At 33.3% G+C, this 23,792-nt stretch overlaps 1 protein-coding gene across 1 annotated transcript in view; it reads right to left on the reverse strand.

Annotated features, from left to right (window-relative positions):
- Window positions 1-2,389: 2,389 nt before the first annotated feature.
- The window catches only part of GPR137C (G protein-coupled receptor 137C), a 77,327-nt gene continuing 55,924 nt past the window's right edge, over window positions 2,390-23,792 (reverse strand). The window contains exons 4-7 of the mRNA XM_077122630.1: window positions 7,412-7,561; window positions 6,532-6,654; window positions 6,233-6,351; window positions 2,390-5,215 (exon numbers count right to left, since the gene is read on the reverse strand). Of these exons, the coding sequence (XP_076978745.1) occupies window positions 5,038-5,215; window positions 6,233-6,351; window positions 6,532-6,654; window positions 7,412-7,561 (570 nt within the window). The 3' untranslated portion in view covers window positions 2,390-5,037. The remainder of the gene's footprint in view (window positions 5,216-6,232; window positions 6,352-6,531; window positions 6,655-7,411; window positions 7,562-23,792) is intronic.

Raw genomic sequence — 23,792 nt, forward strand, 5'->3', positions numbered from 1 at the left:
AAAACCGAAGGTAAGGTTTTCTTTAATGGAAGCTCTTCAGTGATAAAAATATTTGAAGAGGATTAGAAATGTATATTGTTTGGTAATTGTAGGGAAAAGAAACTGTATACCTCAAAATCCATGTACCCTTTTTAAATGTGTTTTAGCAGGTATAGCATGTTGAGGTGTTCACTCATTATTAATAAAGCCAGGTTCATTTATATGAAGGTTTAGAAAATATCACTTTACACTGCTGTAAATTTTTTCTTTTCTGTGTCCCTAATGACTCATACAGTGCCAAGCACACAGTGGGTATCCAGTATTTGTTGAATATATATCCAATATATTTCAAATGAATAATCACAGAGTTAAATTTAATAATGCATGTTCTATTTTCCTTTCCCCCCTCATTTTCTTGAATAGGGCAGAAGACAGATAGTAGGTCAGTAGTTAAGTCAATTCTCTTGGATACTCAAAGCACCATGAAGTGACCACCTTGTGTAAAAGTTTAAGGATGTTTGTCATACTCTGAGAATATGGTAGCTGGTTTCAGATGCTAATCATTTGTACACTTCTCTCTCTTCTTACGCCATTTTTTTTTCTAACAGCCAAACTTTTTGAAAGAATATTCCTGCCGTCTTCCTACCCTCCTTAATTAAAACCTGGCTTCTGTTCTTGTAGTTCTTAAGAATCTCTTCCTGTGAAGTTTAAAACCCTAATTCTAAATCCACAGATTAGTTCACAAGCCATTTCTTATTTGGCTTTTTGCTCCAATTGACACTGTTGACAGCTCCCACTTTAAAATTCTTTATTCCCTTAGTTCCTTATGTTTGATTGCCTCTTAGATCCCTCCTTTACAGAACTTTATTCCTTAAATATTATACCTCAGACTTTTATTCTCGCTGCTGTCAATTACTATACCAATTCTCACTCTTGGGTAACCCAATGATTCCTAAATCTTTGTATTAAACCCAGACCCCTTAATCCAGTTGCCTATTGTATATCTTCACTTGGCTGTCCCACAGACACCTGTGCATGTCTAAAACAATCATTCCTCCCCCAAATCTACTCTCATGCCTATTTTCCTTATTTAGGTTAATTACAGGACCATTATCTTCTAAGTTTCCTAGACTCACTCTTGTCTTCCATCTTTCTCCTATTCAATTAATGTCTAAGCTCCACTGCTTTCATCTCCGTATCTCTGATAAATCACTTTCTTTGCATTTTCATTGCTCTTATCTAAAGAACTCTATAACTTGACTTTTTGTACCCAAACTGTTTCTTCTCTGTTGCTCCACAATGCTAACAGAGTGGGCTTTTCAGAAGCACTCTGACAGTGTTACTCCCTGTTCAATACCTTTCAGTGACTTCATGAACCTTCACGAGAAAGCCAAGCTCCTTAATCTAGTGCTCTGATAAAACAGACTTGCTCACAGTTCGTCAAGGGCACCACAGGGTTGGGCCCCCACACCTTGGTTGTTCTCATTGCATCAAGAAGGCCCTCCTTCCTTAGCTGGAAAATTCCCCTGCATCCCTGCCAGACCCCTGTAAGCACCTCCTCTGTGAAGTCTCCTTTGCTGCATTCAAGGAGAGCCATCTAACATGCTTTTTTGTGCCACCATTGTAATTAGAACCTACCTCTTCTGCAACACTTACTGTACTGTATTGTTTTTGTTTTTTAAAGCCTCTATTACTAGAATGTGAGCCCCTTAAGGGCAGGAAAGAACTTGATTCATTTACGTATCTCCATAGTATAGTTTTTGGCATATGAACATTTAATAAATGTTTGTTGAATAAATTGTTTTTAAAGTGACATCTTTATTCTACTAGAGGCCATGTTTTCACTCTAAGTATTTTTTACAGCAAGGGACAGTAGACTTTCAGAGACTTGTGGATTTTAAGGGGTCAGCAAAACTCCTGAAATCATATTCCAAATTTGGTGTGGTTTTGGCGTGGCCTGAAAGGAGTTTATTCTGAAAAAAAAAACAGAACTCTTCTTTCAGGGGAAAAGGCAGCATCATTAAAGCATTTCTTGAATAATCCAGGAGTAGTTGCCCAGGACTATGGGCTAGTTAAAGAGATTTCTGTTTGAGACTTTAAGGGGAAGCGGTGAGATATTATAAATTACTACATACAAGGATTTTTCTTAGTTTTCTATCTATTCAAACATATCTAATGTTTTATTGGTATTTTAAAGTAAAGTATGTGGCACTTCATATGAAATTGTTGTAACATACTAAACGACATGATGTCCAGATGTAAGTAATTATGAGATAAGCAAAAGCAAGCTATCATTTCTTACTTCTGACATTTTCTTCTTTTTCTATAGTAGCACTAGTGTTTTTATCCTTATATGATAGAGAAACTCAACTGTAGTCCATTAAGAGATTGAGAAAATGGGACCTCCAAATAAAAGCACAAACACTTTTATTTTTAACAGTAGTGTCTTGTTACAATTTAGTGAAACAACAAATAAGTACATTCATTGGCCACAGCTATAGTTTTACAACCAGTGTGAAACTGATTATATAGCTGAGAAACACTGTTAAACAATAAAAAAGGCAGCTATGCATAAAAAAGCCACTTTAGCTATAAATTACATCTTCCATAAAACTACAACCAACCACAAATGAGTGGTAATAAGAGTTTCAAAATTAATGGCCACCCAAACGAAATAAAAAAAAAACAAATACTACTAATCACTGTAATGATTAAGCAATGAAATTTGCTTTTCTATTTAACGAACCAAAAAGGAAGATTTGAAATTGTCATCATGTGCTTCAGTGCAGTATGAACAGGGAATCAGTAGCCCTTTGATTATATCAACAACTCCTTCCTTGGAGACCAAACCTAAAGTGCTCCTAGTGCTTTAGAATTTTTTAGCAAAAACTGGGCCAGAAGCTTATTTTGTTTGTCTTTGGTGATGTATTGTGGGAGACATGTTTTAGGAGACAAATCCAAGAATTTAGGTACCTTAGTCGGTGATAAGAATAAACTCACAAAATCTCAGATTTGGAAGAGTCATTGCAGCTAAAAGAACCAAGTTATTTTATTTGAAATTTTTTTTTAAGAAACTTTTTTTTTGGTCAAATAAGAACATTATCTAGAGAAGCCTTATGAGAACAAATTCACTTTGATTACCTTGAGCCAGAAAGGATTATCAAAGACAACACAGACCTTTACAGATAAGCTCTGAATAATTAGATACTTAACATTATTAGCAAAAGAAATAGTTGGCATTCTGAAAAGAAATCTAATAATTGAAGTTATGATCAAAATATACTCAGTTAAACACATGTTATGTGTCATGTTAATAAGAAGTTAACTTCTGTACTATAAATTTTAAAATAATTTGGCTAAAATGAAAGTACTTGCTATAAACAAACCCCAAACCACATTTATAAGTTTATAGTCTGATTGAATTAAAAATCACTCGTACCATAAAAAGAAGACATTTCTTTGGCTGTGTACCAGCCTCACAAGATTGAAAGCATTAAAAATTTCATTTGCTTCTTAGGTTTTCACTGACGGCTAGACTTTTGTGAATTTACTGCATCAGTTATTAAAAAGTAGAAAGATTTTAATTAAAAGTAGAAATAAAACATAACTTTCTCATCAAAGTAGAAGACAGAAATAAGACAGGTGTATTAGTTCCAGTTCTGAAGAAACAGATCAGCAGACAATTGTATAGTTTGTCGTCTTTTAGTGGGTTATGACAACTTCCCAGTATTACCTGTTCCCATGGCATCTTGAGGTATTCAGTATCTATTTTTCTCTAGACACTGATAGAAAGTGCATTTTAAAATTCTTGATTAACTTAGCCTATCATATATTTCATAGATTTGGGATAGGACATTCAAGACAGTTTTGACATAATTCTAAAAGTATTCCAATATTGTCAACCACTTTTTTTAATGCATATCTAATTAGTACCTTTACTTAAATTTGCTCAGTCCAGTGCCTGAATAATTTGAATTCAGTTTAATTTGGCTTTGCCAATAGACAACATATAAATGTAAAAACTAAAGGAGGAATTATATGTCTTACTAAGTATTGCACTTGAGTTCACTGCAATAATACCATCATGATTTAATTTACCTGAGGCCTACCTAATCAATAGGTAAAATCAGCTATATCTTGCTTCAGCTAAATTGAATGCCTTTGAGAATGTATCCAAGTTTTAACTTAGAGCTGTACATTTTATGAATAATTCTTAAATGAATCTGCAAACTCATTTAGTCCCAAGAAATTTCTACCAAAATATCCCTATCCAGAAATCACTATTGCTTTCTTGAAGAATCATGCTTTAACTACTACAATATCTTAATCATACAAAATAATCACTTGACCAGTTCTACTCAAAGCAGCCACATAAATTTCACTAGTACGCTTTCCTTTTTCTAGAAATGACTGTGGCTTTTAAAGAACACTGCTGGTCATCATAAAGAATTACTAATAGTATTTGTTTAAAATAAAATTTTAAATAATTTCAGTTGGTATTTTAAAGTCATGCTTAAAGGAACTATCATCAATGATCAAATATTTTTAGATTTTTAAAATGAATGATACATTTTAATGCTTTAATTCTGTGCGCTTTTCACACTGTAAAATTTTATTGGGTAAGAATTCCACAGAGTACACCACTGAAAATACAGGCTTTGATTTTTGCCGGAATATTGCCTCCCAATATGGCGTACAATATAATACACCAGCATGAACACTGGAGTATGACTTTGGGGACTGCAGTTTACTCTTTCTGAACAAAGATAAAAGTGCAAATATGCAAACATACATTTTGATGTTCCAAAGTTAGGGTTTTTGAAGGCCAACAAGTGCCTTAATATCTAATCCCTTTTTTCTCCCACTTGAAATTTTTCCATCTTCTAGTTACCAGAAAGAGGTCTCAAGTAACTGTGTTCTCCCCTGAACACAGCCAACATTTCCAGGCTTTGTTTTCAATTGCAACAGATAATGGAATGTTTATGTAGATGGAACTTAAACACACTGAATATACACATTCATGAAAAACAATTCAAGAATCATAACTTGGTGATGCTGTCAATTTTGTGGTGTTGCATATAAGTTATGGTGACTGTTCATGTCTAAATTACTACAAGTAAAGAGCAAAGGTGCAGTATCTGTCATAGGTCCATTCAGATGGGGAGGGACGGTATAACTGTTGCTGCCACATCCAGTCATGGTGCCATACCAGCCCAAACCTTGCGAATTTGATAAACTGCAACAAAAAGGCACAGAAAGCCACAGGTTGGCAATTAGGATATTATAAATTGCATTGGTGTTTTAAAAGTTTTCATTAAATTGTATAATACAGTATCAAATATATGGAAATATGGTTTTTGCTGAATAACAATGACTTTCTACAAAGTTTAATGATTTTAATGTAATATCCTTCGATCTATACAACATTGTCTTACAAAAGAATGAATGAATACCATCCCGAACTGGTGGAACTTGATTATCAGATGATAGTAATCCACATGATGACCATTGTCATCAATAGTGTGTATTATGCGAGGCACTGCTCTAAGACGTGTTTGTATATGTGTGTATACACCTGTGTTTGTGGATACACACAATATACTTATTTAATTCTTACAACAACACTATGAGAGAGGTTCCATTCTAACTATTTTACAGGTGAGAAACTTAGGCTAAAAAATCTGAGGTTAAATAACTTGCAGTTGAAGGTGGAATTAAAGGAAATGCTGTATCAGGCTGAAAGCCTTAGGCAGGTGTACATAAGGCCTTCTCTTTGTTCTGATACTCAGCCGATGGTATGCTGGTTTAGGACTTGCGATGGTTTCGGACAAAAAGGACATGGGTAGATTTCCTATGGCACTTAAGCTTCCCAAGATTTTTAGCTAGCATTCCTCTGTAGATTTTGAATAGCACTAGAGATATGAAAAAAGATACATAATTACTGTCACTGTATTCCTTCCCTACCTATCCCCTAGCTCTGAACCAACAAGGGATGCTGAAATGAAATGGTACCATTTTACCACAAAGGCATTTCTTCAATGAAAATGATACATAGGCTTGGAGTCAGAAGGTCGTTCTTTATAATGCAGGTCCCACTATGGATTTACCCATGCATGGCTCTAGGCTCCAAATTCACATGATCTTATTTATTGACATTTACCACCAAACCATCATTTTCATATTGGGGCTAAAGCCTCGATTGTGCATTTCAATCTATTTCAGGACTAATTCAGGCTACATTTGTTACATCTACCTTCCTTCTCTTGAACTTCCCAGTCTTGGCAAGTCATCATCACTATCGTACCGTCTTGGATTGTCAAAAAAGTATGCTCTGGAGCTATAGCTGTGACTGTTTATCATGCCAGCAGGTGCCTGTGAACAAAGTATCAGATAGCACGTGAGGATTTACTTCTCAACTGAGAAAGGAAGCTGGGATCTACACTGACTTTTAGTCTTAAACTTTGCCAAAAATAGAGTATCAATAAGAAATGTTATATTGTTATTATTTTTAAATAAGGAGAACATGTATTACGGAATATGATGACACCGTACCAAATTCTGGTTCAATCTCTGTGCCCGGAAAAACAGAACCACCGACCATGCTGGCACATGTTCCCACAGAAAGAGGACCATTCCAAACACTATATAATCTCCACTTATGTCTTCTATATGAGCCTGTAAATAGAATATGGCAGAGCAATATTTAAATCTGCTTTATTTATAAAGAACCTCCCTCCACAATTAACTTGCTTTAGGGAGGGTAAGTTAAAACGTATCAACTGAAAGCACACGTAACTCTGGAACTTTCTATATTTTGTGCTTTCTCATATGGTGATACTTATCCCTTAAAGAGCATAAAATGCTTTGATGTTAAGTAGAATAAAAAGCTATTAACACTTTAAATGCATTAGTTTCTGAAAATTTTTTTAAATATATGGATACTATGGAGTGATCACATTTTAGATCCCATAGTCTGAAGAGGGTAGTTATAAAGAGACTACTGGCTCTAGCTTTGCCATAGGCAAACCTATAAAATAGTTAAAACCCTAAAACTGAGCCAAGTATTTAGGTTATTAGGATAGGGGAGAGTTAATTTTATCCTAACGAAGTCACAACCATATTCACTGGCTAATGACAGGCAATCAATTTATCTAGAAATATTACAACACCATCTTTAAAAAATAAGATTTATGATCAATATCCACCCATTAGTACTATTTACATAAAATAAATTCTGCTCTGGGAGAAGTCCTCTGAAGAATGATTTCAAGTGCACATGTAAAGGAGTATTTTTAAACATAGAGCTTTACTATGATTACTGATAGTAGAGATTCCATGAGAGTGTTTAAAAGTCAAGTACTTAAAATATTCTCCTTGTTAAGGCTAATTCATTATCCCATTATTATGTTGGCAGTATGTAGTAGGCACTTACCTTATCCGAAAGATTATCCCAGCCATAATTAAATGGACTTTCTAAGGTGTCCTGAGATAGGGTGATTACCACCAAATTATAACAAGCTCTTGAAGAGTACAGAAGAATGACCACAGAGCCCACAACGACAAGCTGGCATAGAGACATACCCTAAAAGAGACAAAAATCACCACGATGATATTCTGTGCATTTATCATGACAAGCTATTCATCCACATACAGCATAATCAACTGCAGTGTACCTCCAGAAAACACTGCGTGAACACCTTTTGAAATAAACTTGATTATCTTGCTTCGTAATTTCTATTCTTAGAATCACTTGTGTTTAAACTATCCTCTTATTATGTATAAGTTCTTTGCCAATCTTCCCAGTGGCAGCTGGAGGAAGATTCTGTTCTAACAAGGTTACCTTACTCCTGTAAGTAAATATGAATGGATAAGTTGGCAAAAGATCTGAATTTTAGTATTAATCAGAGAGATAGTTTAGTCATAATGAGAAAAAGATTGAAAATAGAAACATTAGTACGTATGATAAATTGAATTTCCAATAAGATGCAAAATTAGAATAGAAATACAGCTCTTATGCTGTTTGTTTTTTGTTAGGTTCTATTAGAGAGTTGATGTTAGTACTCTATTCATGCCATTACGCTGATGATAAAGTAATCTAGGCACCCAAATGCACTTTCAAATCCATAATATTTTAAATATTTTAATACTATGGTTTTTACCATTTAGAAAACTCTTGTAACAGTGGTTCTCAAGTGCAGTGTGTATGTTGGGTGGGGACGTGGTATCATCACTCCTTATTGGGATTATAATTTAGGGTCTCTATTGGATTTCTTTTTAATCCTGTATTTTATCTTAAGTATTAATAACATTATTCTGAGAAATGGCACCATTTCTAAAGAGATCCATTGCATAAAACACCCAGTAAGGTAGGTGTTTTGAAAGTTTGCATTTTGATTGTCACAATGATTACGAGGCAATGATGGCATTAAGTGCACAGGTCCCAAGGATGCTGGAGAGCTGTTCACAGAGAATGATCCTGTGACCTCCATAACTTCCAGATGGCCTCCTGCACACCCAAGTAGGTGAAAAACCTGCTTATGATGATCTGAGCAGAACCTAATTCTCTTTTTACATATAAACAAAGTATCTATTTGCATAGTTTAAATATGCCCCAATTTCCAGCAACATATGAACTGTAAATTGAAGAATTCTGTACTTGGTTTTGTTCAGAATTTTATCAAGAATTAGTCAAGTGTTTCAGAAAATTATGATACTAATAGCAATACTATTTGTGGTAGTTAAGTTACCAGCACAACATGCCTGTAACAGTTTGTGTCTGTAGCTGTGCCGTACATGGTTTGTATGTATATGTACAAGCATCTGACTATTGCCTCATGTCCAACATTTACATACTGAAATACTTATTTTATTTAGAAAGTACTTTCCTTTCATTTCCCCTTTATATTACAATTAGGGCAATACATTTAATTTTTGGAGTTATATGTATAGTTAGGACAAACGATCTATTATTTTCAGGATAGAAACAAGGTTATTAAAAAGTAGCTGTTACAAAAAGAGTGCCTTAGGTCTGGCAGGGTTAGGTACCATTACTATAACTGATTTCCTTATAAGAACAAAATATTTTAGAGGTATGAGAGAAAAAGGACTAAAAAGTGAAAGATACTTTAAAATATTTTGAAATAGCAATAGAGTATCTCCTCTGAGCTAGTCCACTACTGTAACAAAAAAAGTATGTGTGAAAATAAAGAAAAATCTAACAAAATTAAAACCTTTTTAAAAACAAGGCTAAAATTTTCTACAATAAACATTTTATTTTTGTGAATCCAAAAAACAAATGTTGATATAAAAAAGATAATCTAAAACGAATCCAGATCCAAATTTAAAAGTACAAAATTATCAGGTAAAGGTAAGGCAACAGGGACAAGAAAACAGTGAGAATACTGTAAGCATTCTCAAATAATCATAGTTGAGTTTATATTCACTGCTTTGAGAAATAAAACTGCTAAAAAGAAATATGTTAGAATACTGAAAGATTCTGCTTAAAATTATAATTTTATGAAAACAAAAAATTTGAGAGAAGATCAAAGAATAATACAAAATATTAATAAAAACTGAAATAAAATTAAATATATATATATAAAACAATGAAAGAAATTCACAGATTTAGAAAAATAAGATTCATCCTACAAAACAAGACTATGCAAGGAAAAATAAGGACCCAAAAACACTGGAAAGTTACCCCAAAGTTAAAGAAAACCTTCCTAATATAAATAGAATAAGAATGAACAATTCCAACAGTAGCAAGACTTAATGAATGATTCCCCTTCTCACATCACTGATGCCCACATACCACTTTTTTTTAAAGTCCACATCTGAGAGTAAAGAAGAGTTATGTCTCACTCTCAAACAATTTGTTTACAGGCATTTTTAGGATGCACATATGCAGAAACATTAAGTTACTACTCTATGAGTTTTGACAAACATGTACACCCGTGTAACCCAAATCCTTATTAAAATATAGAACAACATTCCCCCAGAAAATTTCCTCATACCCCTTCCCTGTGAATGCTCTCTAAGCCCTAAAGGCAAATACTGTCCTGATTTGTTTCTTTTATCACAACTTAATTGTCTACACTAGAACTTCATATAAATGGAATTAAAGAATATGAATTCCTGGATGTTACATTCCGTCAGCATGTTTTTGAGTACCATGCATGTTGTTGGATGTATCAGAACATTGGGCTTTCTATTGCTGACTTGGGTGACCCCCTCTTCCTGGTTTTCTGGATAGGAAATTCCTCAGTCTCAGGCAAACTAACTCCACTGTATGGTTACATGACAGTTTGTTTATCCATTTTTCTGTTGATGGACAGCCATGCTGTTTCCAGATTTGGGGTATCATGATCATTCTTGTAGAAACCTTTTTGTGGACATATGCTTTTATTTCTTTTGACTAAATACTGTAGAGTAGAATTGCTAGCTTATATGGAAGGCATAAATTTAGTTCTTGTTTTTAAAATTTTCAAACCAAGACAACATTCAAAAATGAAATTCTTAACATGCAAACATTCCCGGTATGGTGTTCAATCAATGGCTTACAATGTAAATTTAGTTTTGTAACAACTTGCCAGATCTCTTTCCAAAATGGATGTGAAATTTTATAACAGAGCATGAGTTCCAGTTACTCTACATCCTAATCCACATTGAGGGTTGTAAATTTTTTTAAATTTTAGCCATTTTGGTGGCTGTGTGTCTTATTTTTATTTTAATAAGCATTTCCCTGATGATTAATAATATTAGGTACTTTCTCATGGGCTTATTGGGCATATCTATATCTTTGTGAAGTCTATTCAAATACCTCGACCTCTTTTAAGTTGGGTTATTATTATTTATATGACCATTTCCATGCTCAAGTGAAAAGAAAATGTATTCTGCATTTGTTGGATGTCAATTATCTCAAGAGGTTGATGGTAAGGTTCAGCTTTTCTATGTCTAATGACTTGTTTTATTGTATGTCAACCGCCATGGTTGGGATATTAAAATCTCCAACCATGACAGTAGAATTGTCTGTTTTTCCTTTTATTTCTTATAATTTTCTTCATGCAAACATTATGTTTTCCTGAAATACCTCTCTTTATATCTAGTAATACTGTCCTGAACTCTGCTTTATCTACTATTAATATAACCATACCAGACTTCTTATGCTTACTGAGAGCATAGTATATTTATTTCCATCTTTTTTTTTCAGCCTCAATGTGTCTTATAAAGTACATTTCTTGAAGCCAGAATATGGGTCTTGCTTTATTTTATTCATTTTAACAGAATGTTTAGTTCACTCACATTTAATAGAATTAATAAGTGTAGATTTAGGTCTTATATTTTATTATTTGTTTTCTACTTGCTTGTCTTATGTTTTGGTGTTTTTGTTGTTCCTCTATCCATCATTTCTGGCCTTCTTTTGGGTTAATTTAGTATTTTTTAGAATTCCATTCTAATTCTATCTGCTGGGTTTTCAGCTATGCTATTCTGCATTTTTTTTAGTGGTTGCTGTAGGGCAGCAGTCTTTAAACTGTGGATTGGGGACTCTAAATGTCTCACAAACCTTTCAAAATCTAAATTATTTTTTAAAAATGCCAAGATCTTATTTGCCTTTTTTACTCTCGTTTTTTTTAATGAGTTATAGGAGAGTTTTCTAAAGGCTACAGGTTTTTGTGATGCTGTCATCGCTCTGCATATGTATGATTGTTCTTTTGAATTTCTGAGGTAAAAGAATTAGGGTATAAATATGTGCATTTTCAGATACAACCTCTGTTCTCTATACTTTTACTGGACTCTTTTCTTTGGCTATATCTGCTATACTCACTGAAACCTCATTATCATCCAATAAATCATTATGTGAAATTCTGAAAATTTCCTTGTACTTATGGGAAAACACAAGAATAACTACATCTTGTTGATTTATTTTGCAAGATTTAAGAATTTTTTCCAAAAACTTCTCTAAATTTTAAAATTTGATACAAAACTTATTTTAAATCTAACAATCTTTTGCTCTAAAATGAAATTATATTTTTTATATTTAAGAATGGATCATTGGCATAAAAAAGGGAAATTAAAAAGCTCTTCCTTTACACAAAGCTTCCCTGTTTACCTCTAAAGATGTTAAAGAGGAAAATGTCAGTTAACTCTCTGACTCAACAGAGAGAAAAATCTACTTCAAAGAAATTAGATGAAACTGTAAATAAGAAACAAAGATACAGTGAAAGCTATCTTTGATACGTTTTATTTATGTTGATAATTTACCTTATTATGTCTCTGCAACAGAACATTTTTGAGTAGCATTTGGTGTCAGTTAAGTTGCAGCATCATATTGAGAGCAATCATTCAGAGATTAAAGCAAAAGGAAATGAAAATTTTAATTTAGGTGTGGTGAACGTTTAAATACCAAAAATTGTTTGTTATAATTTTCCAAACTGGAAATGAAAAAGCCACTGAAGGACCTTACAGGCTAAGTTATGATGTTGCATTGGCAGGAAAAGCACATACAAAATTAGTAAAGTCTAAATAGTTGACATTGCTGAATGTCTGCTGGATGGAAAGTCAGTAAAAGAAATCCTGGCATTGCTATATTCCAATAATACAGAAATTCAGTGATTTAAAGATTTAACTGAAAAAAAAATGAAGGCTGATTTAATATCTTGCCTATAGTCTTGCATTTTTGCCTCACATATTAACGTATATATATGTATCAGGACTTGCTAGTTTGCTTGTATTTGTTTGGTGTCAATATCAACCAATCAACAAAGAAAATTATTTTTTTATTTCAATGCCTGACAAGAAACCACAAGTGGTACAGATATTCAAAGTGTTGAGTAAATTTTTTGAGTCTTAATGTTTATTATGGACAAACTGTGTTGACATTTTCATTAATAGTATGAAATTAATGGTGGGTAAAACTGCAGGGCCTTAGCACAAATCAGTGCAGTTGGCACCAAACTGTACTAGGAGTGATTATATTATTCACTGCCATGCTCCCAGTTAAAAAAGAAAGTCTGTTTACTGAAAAATACTCTTGATGAGGCATATAGACCTTAGAGTACATCTATTTGATATTCTGTGTGCTGCAATGAGAATTACACTTAAAGCAATTATACTACATACCGAAGAACAACGCTTATTCCGAAGAAAAGCACTTGTGTGATTGTTGGACTTGTGAGCTGAATTAGTCACTCTTTTCAAGGACACCATTTTCTAATTGAGAGAATAACCAACAGACAAACTATGGTTATTCAGTCTTTGTTATTGAGCAAACATTAAAAAAATAAAATCAAGAAAGTGTTGCTTTGAAGAAAATATAACTATTTATTGCCAATGATGAAATTTGGTCTTTCAAGTGAAAATTAGAATTTTTGAAAACTTGTACCATCATTGTCATTTGGCATATTCCCAAAACTTAAAGACTTGCACGATGAGATTGGTGGTGATGCTACAAAAGTGATTTTTGGATATTGTCTAATTAAATGTGTCAACATTTTGAAGATATAATAAGCCTGTGAACTACTATTTTCCAAATGACTGATGCATAATGTTACAAAATCATTCAAAGTTTGCAATAGACCAATGGAGAGTAAAAACTGTTCACTGATACGGTTTTAGATTCCACATGGTAACTAGTCTTAAAGAACCTCTGAATTTGGTATAGTATTGAAGAAGAATATTCACAACTATCTGAAAAGGTTATTAAAACTCTTCTCCATTTTCCAACTACATGTATGTATGAGGATGGGATTTCTTCAAATGCTTCAAGCTAAACAACATATTGCAACTGGCGAAATGCAGAAGTAGAAATGAGAATACAGCTTTCTAATAAGTCAGACATTAAAGAGATTTGCAAAATGCAAAACAATGCCAGACTTCTCACTAATTTTTTTTGACAATGATTATTTTATATAAAAACATTGTGTTAGTATATAATAGGCTCATTATTGTCATTTAAAGTGAATACATGAATATTATAATAATTTCTCAATTTTAATCCCTAATATAGCATATGTCAATAGATATAATCCATGTAAATTAAAACCTTTGAGGTTTCTCAGTACTTTTAGAAGTATAATGGGGCTTTAAGATCCAAAAGTTTGAGAACCACACTCTAGGGATAACAATATATAACCTTCACTTTTCATGGTCTAAGTAACTATATCATACCATTTAATGTAAAATTGAAAAGCTTCATAATTCTATACACCTATTTACATTCTGTCCTTTATGCTACATATTATTAAACAGAGAATTATAGATTATATTTACATATGTAAACCTCATATTATGTTAAAATTTTTGCTTTGCACAGTCATGTATTTTTAAAAAGTTAAGAAATTATATTTACATACAGATTTACTATTTCTGGTGTTCTTCATTCTTTCTTCAAGAGCTTAAAAAGTCAAGGTGGCTTGATTTTCGTTCAGCCTCAAGAATTTTCTTAGCATTTCTTGTAGCACAGACTTGTATGTTTCACAATTAACTCTCTTAGTTTTCTTTTATCTGAAAATGTTTTTATTTTAATGTTATTCTATAAGAATATTTTCACTAGATATAAACAGCTTTTTTATTTCAGCATTTCAAATGTTCCCATGTCTTCCGGCCTCAGCTGTTTCTGATGAGAAGTGAGAGATAACTTGAATAGTCCTGTCTGCTTTCAAGACTTTATCTTCAGTTTCAAGCACTTTGACTACGATGAACCTAGATGAGGTTTTATGTTAAATCTGATTGGGTTTGCTGAGTCTCTTGAAACTGTAGATTTATGTCTTTCACCAAATGTGGAAAATTTAGGTCTTTATTTGTTCAAATCTTTTTTCCAACCATATTTTCTTCCTCTTTTCCTTTGGGGATACCAATTACATAAAATTAGACCCTGAGTTTCTGTTTATTATAATACTTTTTCCACTCTCTGTTCTTCAGATTGGACAGTTTCTATTGATTTATCTTTAAGTTCACTGACTCCTTCTCTCATTTCCTACCTGCCATTAAGCCCAACTATTGATTTTTTAATTTTAGATACAGTATTTTTTGATTCTAGAATTTCAATCTGGTTTCTTTTTATAGTTTCTATTTCTCTTGAGATTTCCTATTTATTAATTCATCCAAGTATATTTTCCTTTATATCCTTGAGCATATTATAAAATCTTTGATAAACCTAACATGTAGGTCATCTAGGGAGATTTATCTTTGTTGGCTGTGTTTTGAGTTTTGTTTTTCCTGTTTCTTCATGTATCTAGTAACTTTGGATTGTGCTCTGGACTTTGTGAATGATATATTTTAAGGATTCTGGATTCTGTTATATTCCTCTGAAAAGTATTGACTTTTTGGTTTAGCAAACAATTAACTTGGCTGGACTCAAATCCCAAACTGTCTCCCTTGCATGGAGGGCAATTTTTTATTCCATTATCTTTAACGATGTTGCTTGGGAGCCTTTCCTGCATGTACGTAGTTCAGGTGTTAGGTAAAAATTTGGCAGAGTTTATAAATAGAATTTGAGACTTCCCCTATCTGGATCTTTCCTTCATGAGCCTTCCTACTCTTTTTCCATCTGTGGCAGTCACTCCGAATTTTATCTTCTGATTCTTCAAGACAGTAAGCAGTAGGTTTCTCGCCAAGTTTTTGGCTGCCTCAAGGATATGATCTTCCCTCAGTTTATAAGCTGTGAAGAACAGGGAACTGACTCAGTTTTAGTTCCTTCTTCTAAGTGGTTGCTCTCCAGTGCCGTCAGTGTTTTTAAATTTTGTCCAGAATTTATCATTGCTATCTATGGAAGGACTGTCCATTAGGAACTACTCAGTCATTACCAGAAGCAGAACCTAGCACGTATTTTTCAAACCATCTAAAAAACGCTATTTCCATTTTCAAATTAAAATACCAAAGTAAGCATTAAAATAAGAAAATAAAATAGTCCCAATTAGTAGACTTAACAATATATTTTGATAATCATAAGGCCAAATAAACAGTTTCCAAAACAATCTCATGCTGCTAATATAAAATAAGATTAAATTTCTGGCTCCTGTGACTCTAGCATTATGAGTAGATGGCTTTTACTGAGTAGAACTTTTGGCCATGGAAAAATAAAAAAATTCTGAAAATGCTGGCTGGTACACATAACAGTTTAGAATTATAGGAAAAAACCTACTTTAATTTAGGAATAGGTAATATATAAATCCAAGGTTGTAAGCAGGGATTACTTGCTGAAGGTTAGCTCAGCAACAGCATAAGAAATAGTACTTGGAGTATAAGAGCTGGAGTATCTAAGGCAGCAAACTAAAGAAACTTCACAAATTAAGATGGAGAAAGTAAACTCAGTTACTCAAGAGAGAGCTTAGATTATTAGGAAGGGGATGATCACACCTATGAAAGGTGATGTTGTGTCTATCTCTCAACCATCATCCTCTCCAAATTTTGGTTATGTCATATTTCAGGGTGGTGGAAGAGAAACACTAGTATTTTAACCTGTTTCTTTAATCGTGGCCTATATTACTATAAACACCCTTTTGTAGGATTAGCTGGGCTCCAGAGAAGACCAGAAATACAGTTTGGGTGAATGTTGCTATAAGCTATACAGAGTTAAGATGCAGATGCTGCCTTCCATCCCAATACATTAAATAATAAGGATCAAGGGTGAATAAACTTGGGATAGAAAGGCATATATAGATAGCAATTAAAACTGTTAGGAATTAAGGGGGGAGAGTTAAAATTCATTATTTATAAATGGATGACTAGTTTGGGAGACATAAATTTAAAACCATGCATACATAAAATTATGCCTGTTCCTGCCAGAAATGTATAGCTAAAGGCTTAATAGAAATGTATAGCTAAAGACTTAATTTTAATTTGCCCTGTCTTTGAGAGATCGTTCATCAAAGGACCCCAACTTTCCCTCACAGGGTCTATATATCTATCATTAGGTTTGAACTTTTTATGCTGATGAATTATTTTGTCCTTTAAAAATGATATGCCTCTATATCTTATAAATCCCTTATTTTTCTGAAGTAGAAAGGATTGTAGAATAAAAAGTTCTATTAGCATGCATTTTAGTATTGAAAGTTATAATTTGATAAAAATTTGAATTGAAAGTTTCCACAGAAATCATACAATGGAAGACAAAGCAAACAACAATTTAAAAAACCTTAGTGGGAGAAAAAGACTAATATTAACAACCAATCATGTCAATTTGAGCTGTTCTATAAAAAGGGGTGCTTACTAACAATTCAGAAAACAAACTCCATAATATTTGCCTAAGTTAATGAGACACCCAAAATGTTAGCAAGGTACAAAAAAAATTGTCTATTGTGCAAATAAAAGAAAACTAAGATTGTACTGAAACCTATAATATATTTTATAACCAAAAGCCCAAATTAGAAAGACCATTACAAAATTGTAACAGTATTTGCTCCTGAATTTTCTAGGAAAAACTAGTTAAATACTTGAAAAATATAATCTATTGGAGATTTCAACCCTCCTCAATAGAGTAAAGATTTAACCAACAAAATCAGAGTAGAATGGTACATAAATAAGCTAGAGACAAGTAAAATTAAAATAAAATTAAATATTCAAAAGAGAAATCCTATTCTTCAGTATTCTTCTTTTTGGGGATTCATTGATCCTTTTGAGAATTTGATTAAATATATAGGGCCTCTCCCCAGATATATGTGCGCCAACATTTTGCCAAAAACTTCAAGTATTCAATAATTCACTGAAGCTAGGTTACCATCCCCTTTGGGCCATAATAGCTAATATTTATAACCACTTTCCTAGTACTTATTATACAAAGTACTTTACATGCATTTTCATTTAATCCTTATAACCACCTTATAAACTAGGTACTACTAACAACCCAAGTCCTCATAACAACCCAAGACATCAAAACTGTCATTATCTCCACTTTATAGATCAGAGGAGGGAAGTTTAGGGATGCTAAGGTACTTGTCCAAAATCACACAGCCAATAAGCAGCAGAACTGGGATTTATATCCACTTCTCTCTAACCCCAGGTTTCCAGCTTTTAATCACTATGACACACTGCCTGTCACTAAGAATTTTTCCATATTCATTAAAAAAATCTATACAACTGAAAAAAAGAGATGTAAACATATTTAATTCTTTTTTCATTTGTACTGCTCTTACTGCAAAAGAGAATCTGAAGCAGTTACAGAGATATGCACAAAGAGGAATGTGTGGAGGGAAAAACGTAAGGAAATGAGACAGGGCCAGAAACTAAAGGTAGAGCCAGAACCAAAAATGCATTTCATAAGGTTATCAATGATGGACAGAGGCGAGTCACAGTGCCAGAGGAAAGGGTTTAATCAGCACTGTTTTTCCTGGAATGGAATCTGGAAAAAAGATCCTTTTATGGGGACATCGTATGGACAATATCCTCAAGAATGTTACAAAGTAGGGACGTTAAAGATAAATTTTTCTTAAATCATTTCTTGATGTGGGCCAAAGCATGATGTCAAAGTATACGGTGGAGAAGACAATTCTCCCCAGGGTATCATGCAGCCGCAAGGATTTGGGATTAATCTGAGGATTAGATGTAGAGTAGACAGGGAAACGGACAGATGGCATATCCTTCAGGCAATCTATCAATTAAGCTTTGAATTTGACAGTTTTGAATTTATTTTCTCTGACAAGAACATGTTAGATATCCTAAATTGTCTAGTAGGTCAGATAAATATGCATGGACAATCAATCAGGGGTAAAGGTGATGGCTTCTTACGGAAGCTGGGAGCTAAACAGGAAGGACTTCTGAATTTTAGACTGTCTTCCAAGGAGAGCTGAAGGAAGACCTGTGGATAGAGTTAATATCTAATTCACACCAGTATGTACGTACACAATACTTGAGACATAGCTGATAGTCAAAACAGAAAATATGTTTGTTGTTGTTAAATCAGGAATAGTGTCACAACATATGAAAGATTATGGAAAGTTGCCAAAGCAGTATTTAAGAAAACATATTGCTCTAAATACCTATATTAGTTTACAGAATAATGAATCAATGTTCTATGAGAACACACATGAAACAAAATAATAATGTTAAATATGTAAGAAAGTAAAAAAATGAAAGAGCAGAAATAAACTAAGTAAACTGGCAATAACTAGCATTTAAAAAGCAAGTAAATGTTGCTATTTTTGAAAAAGAGAACCAGATTACAGCACTATTCCAACTGCTAAACGAATAAATGGAAAAAAAGTAATGAAAAAATAATGTGAAAGTTATTTCTCTGTAAATAGAGACTGGGGTGGAGAGATCTAGATGTAATTACTAGATTCCTAACTCTTATTTTTTAAAACAGCAACACAAAACTGATTTTGAAGAAAATGAACAATATGATGGCTGGCATTCTTTTTAAAAACTATTCAAAGTTTTAAGTAACACAAGAGTTAAATATGGCATATATTCATAGATGGAATGTTATTCAGCCTTAAAAGAGTTTTTAATAGCATGAGAAAATGCTTTACTAGTCTAAGGGGAAAAGCAGGATATAAAACTAAGTTTGCATTGCATCCAAAATACAGTGTCAGAGGTGACATTATGGTTGATTTTTCATTTTTAAATCATATTCTTTCATGTTACAAAGTTCTTTTTAACAATCAGAAAGAGTATTTTTAATAATAAGGTTCATATGGATAACTGCCTATAAAACTATAGGACAGCAAATTTGATGGACATAAAACTAGCATATGAATAGAAATACAGCAGGAAAACAAGATAAAAACAAGAACATTTACCAAAGTACAGCATTCTGCTAAATGGACAATGGAAAAATTTGTTCGATTTTTTTAAGTGAGAACAAGCCTATTATATAAAATGGGTCAAAATATGATGATAAAGATAACTGCAGCAACATTCTGGTTTTCAGTGCCAGGCAATATACTACTGTTTCCCACATATTATTATTTTATTTGTGAAGCACTGCTGTGGAGATAGTTGCTATACTTATCTCCAGTTTAAAGATGGACAGAGAGGTTGAAATACCAAAGTCATATATTAATAAATAGTAGAGCTCTATGTCAATCCTAAGTAATCTAACTACTTTTCTGTATTGCACCGTGGAGGCTATTCATCTCAGTGTATGAGATAAATATGTTTACCAAAACCGAAAGAAAAAAAGATTGGTCAAGTCTAGTCTAACAATCTTAAATAATATCATCAGGAATATAAAACATTAAAAGAAATGATAAAATAGGGCTTATTCCAGGAACTCAAGGAACATAAGGAAATTTAGTCAAATAATTTACTATATGTGTACAATACATAGTAAAAACAAAATTGCAGCAATATCAATTAGTTGCTAAGAAGGATTTAATAAGATTAAACACCTTTTAATTAAACATACCCAAGACTATTAGTTATAAAGGCTATAATCCTTAATAAAGGTAATATATATATATATTTTTTGTTTTGTTTTTAAATTTTCAGAGTACTTTTCAAAAATTAGTTACAGGACAGATCCCAGAGTTTGTCATGGGCTACCATACCATCCTCTCAGATTTTTCCTTCTAGTTGCTCCAGAATATAGGAGGCTAGAAGGGATAAATTTTTTTTTTTATCATCACAACTGACATTTTTTTTTTTGTAAAAAATAACATATACACAAAAAAAGCAATAAATTTCAAAGCATGGCACAATAATTAGTTGTAGAACAGATTTCAGAGTATGGTATGGGTTACTATTCTACAATTTTAGGTTTTTACTTCTAGCTGCTCTAAGATACTGGAGACTAAAGGAAATATCAATTTAATGATTCAGCAGTCATATTCATTTGTTAAACCCGACCTTTTCTGTATAACTCTACCATAACCTTTGATCTTTCTACCTCACTTTTTAGGGGTAGTTGGGCTATGGCCATTCTAAATTTCTTATGTTGGAAGAGGCTGTCAATAATATGGGGTAGGGAGATGGAACCTAGACTGGACCCTCTAGGTTTCAGGACTTATCTGGTTCAAGGACCCACCTGGAGGTTGTAGGTTTCTTGAAGGTTACCCTAGTGCATGCAACTTTTGTAGGCTCTTATATATTGCCCTAGGTGTTCTTTAGGATTGGCTGGAATGGTACTGGTTGGGGTTTGGCCAGTTAGGATAGATAGCAATGTCAAACTGAAGCTTGCATAAGAGTGACCTCCAGAGTAGCCTTTCGACTCTATTTGAACTCTCTCAGTTACTGATACTTTATTAGTTACATTTCTTTTCTCCCTTTTGGTCAGGGTGGAATTGTTGCTCCCATGGTGCCAGGGCTGAACTCATCCCTGGGAGTCATCTCCCATGCCGCCAGGCAGACTTTCATACCTGGATGTCATGTCCCATGTAGAGGGGAGGGCAATGATTTCACTTACAGAGTTGGGCTTAGAGAGAGTAAGGCCACATCACAGCAACAAAAGAGGTCCTTGAGAAGTAACTCTTAGGCATATGTTAGGTTAAGCTTCTCTGCTAACTACATAAACTTCACAAGAGTAAGCCTCAAGATCAAGGGCCTGGCCTATTGGTTTGGGTGTCCCTAATGTTTGACACAGTATCAGGGGATTCCCTGGTGGTAAAGTTTATTAGTTCCATAATTTTTCTCCCATCCCTCAAGGGACCTTGCCAATACTTTTTGATTATCTGCTTAATATACTCTAGGATGTATCCAGGCATTACATTAAACTATATACGATTAAAAGCCTTCACTCTTATTGTGGGTTCCCTGTGTTTTAATCATTCAAATGAGCTATCCAGACAGGTTGAGTTAGATTATGTGCTATAGAAAATTTAGGTTCCAAATAGCCAAATAGAATAAACATTTCTTCAACAAAGGCAATATATTTTTATACAAACAAAACATACATGGCAAGTATATAAAGAAAAAATATCCAGATTCTGCTCTATAAATTGTTGAGAAGTAATCTATACACACAGAAGTTTGAATAGTAAATCTTTACATGGAAACATATATGCATATTGGTTAAATAAATTTAAATTAAAACTTTTGAGACACATTAATTAAAATAATCAAAACAAATTTGGTTCCAAATTCAGATGAAGCATTATAAAACAGTTTGTTCTTTTGGAGATTAAGCAATATGGCAAAATCTAGTAGGAATATATGTGGTATAATGCCATTAATAAGCAAAGAAATATATTCATCCAGATTACTATTTGAACATGCTATTCTTCCTCTTCCCTTAAAGAGGAAGAAGCATAATTTCAGCTACTGACAAATGTTATGAAGGTAACTAGAGAGTGATGGATAGAATAATCACATTAAGGGGATAATTTTAGTTGGTGGTTAGGGAAAACAGCTTTGAAAAAGTGACAACTGAGCTGAGACTTGAATGCAAAGATATCATCACATGTCTATCTGTAGGTAGTTCCATTTAGGCAAAGGGAATGATATATACAAAGGCTAGATGATTTGGTGTGCAGTTCATGGCATGGAACTTGGGAGAAAAAGGCCCATGTGAACAAAGGGTAAAATAAATTGGGTAGATGGAAATACCAGTGGTCAATTAGAGGGATAGATGAGGCGTATGGTATGTATAAGTTTTTTCTTTTTTTTTTTCTGGAGTGATGCAAATGTTCAAAAAAAATGACCATGGTGATGAATACATAGCTATGTGACGATACTGTGAATCCTAAAAGATTATGAGTAAATATAGAGTAAATGGAGTCAATGCATGTTTATAAAAAACATCAGAATGTTTATTCAATATTTATTGAACACCTACTATATGGCAGGCATTATATTAGACAAAAAGGACAGAATAATGAACAGAACAGACAAAGGAACTATTTCAAAGTTCACACTTAAAGAGGAAGAAGCATAATTTCAGCTACTGACAAATGTTATGAAGGTAACTAGAGAGTGATGGATAGAATAATCACATTAAGGGGATAATTTTAGTTGGTGGTTAGGGAAAACAGCTTTGAAAAAGTGACAACTGAGCTGAGACTTGAATGCAAAGATATCATCACATGTCTATCTGTAGGTAGTTCCATTTAGGCAAAGGGAATGATATATACAAAGGCTAGATGATTTGGTGTGCAGTTCATGGCATGGAACTTGGGAGAAAAAGGCCCATGTGAACAAAGGGTAAAATAAATTGGGTAGATGGAAATACCAGTGGTCAATTAGAGGGATAGATGAGGCGTATGGTATGTATAAGTTTTTTCTTTTTTTTTTTCTGGAGTGATGCAAATGTTCAAAAAAAATGACCATGGTGATGAATACATAGCTATGTGACGATACTGTGAGCCACTGCTTCTACACCATGTATGGCATGTTTATATATTAAGAATTTTTGTATGCTTGTATGTTGTTTTATCAATAAAAATATTTTAAAAAAAGAGGTAAACTACCCACTTGAAAGAAAAAAAAGCCCTCCCAAAAAAAGCCTATGTGGCTGGAACAGGGAAGAGGAGAGTGGTAAGAGGTGAGGTCTGAAATACATTGGGAGGAGCCAGGTAATATTAAGGCTACACTGCCTCTGCCTCTTAAGCTTCCTTTTTTTTTTTTCAAAGTAGGAATAAGACCCCATAGAATTGGTGCGCGATACTATGAAAATCAACTAGAATAGTGTCTGGTGTATAGTAGATACTGATAGTTATGCTCATTAGATTTCTCCTCCTGTGAAGTTGTTCAAATGTACAAAAATGGATAGAAGAAAAGTTTTGAATGAAAAGGATGAGGGGAGTTTGGTCGGGAAACAAGGAATGAAGAAAGACTCAGAGTACTTACATTTGAGTCAAAACCTACGGCACAATAATGACGATGACAAAACCAGAGCAGTAAAGTGAGGTGCAGGTGGGAACAGTATGAGGTATTTGGGCTGG

This window comes from Tamandua tetradactyla, chromosome 12, assembly GCF_023851605.1.
Source record: "Tamandua tetradactyla isolate mTamTet1 chromosome 12, mTamTet1.pri, whole genome shotgun sequence".
NCBI lineage: Eukaryota > Metazoa > Chordata > Mammalia > Pilosa > Myrmecophagidae > Tamandua > Tamandua tetradactyla.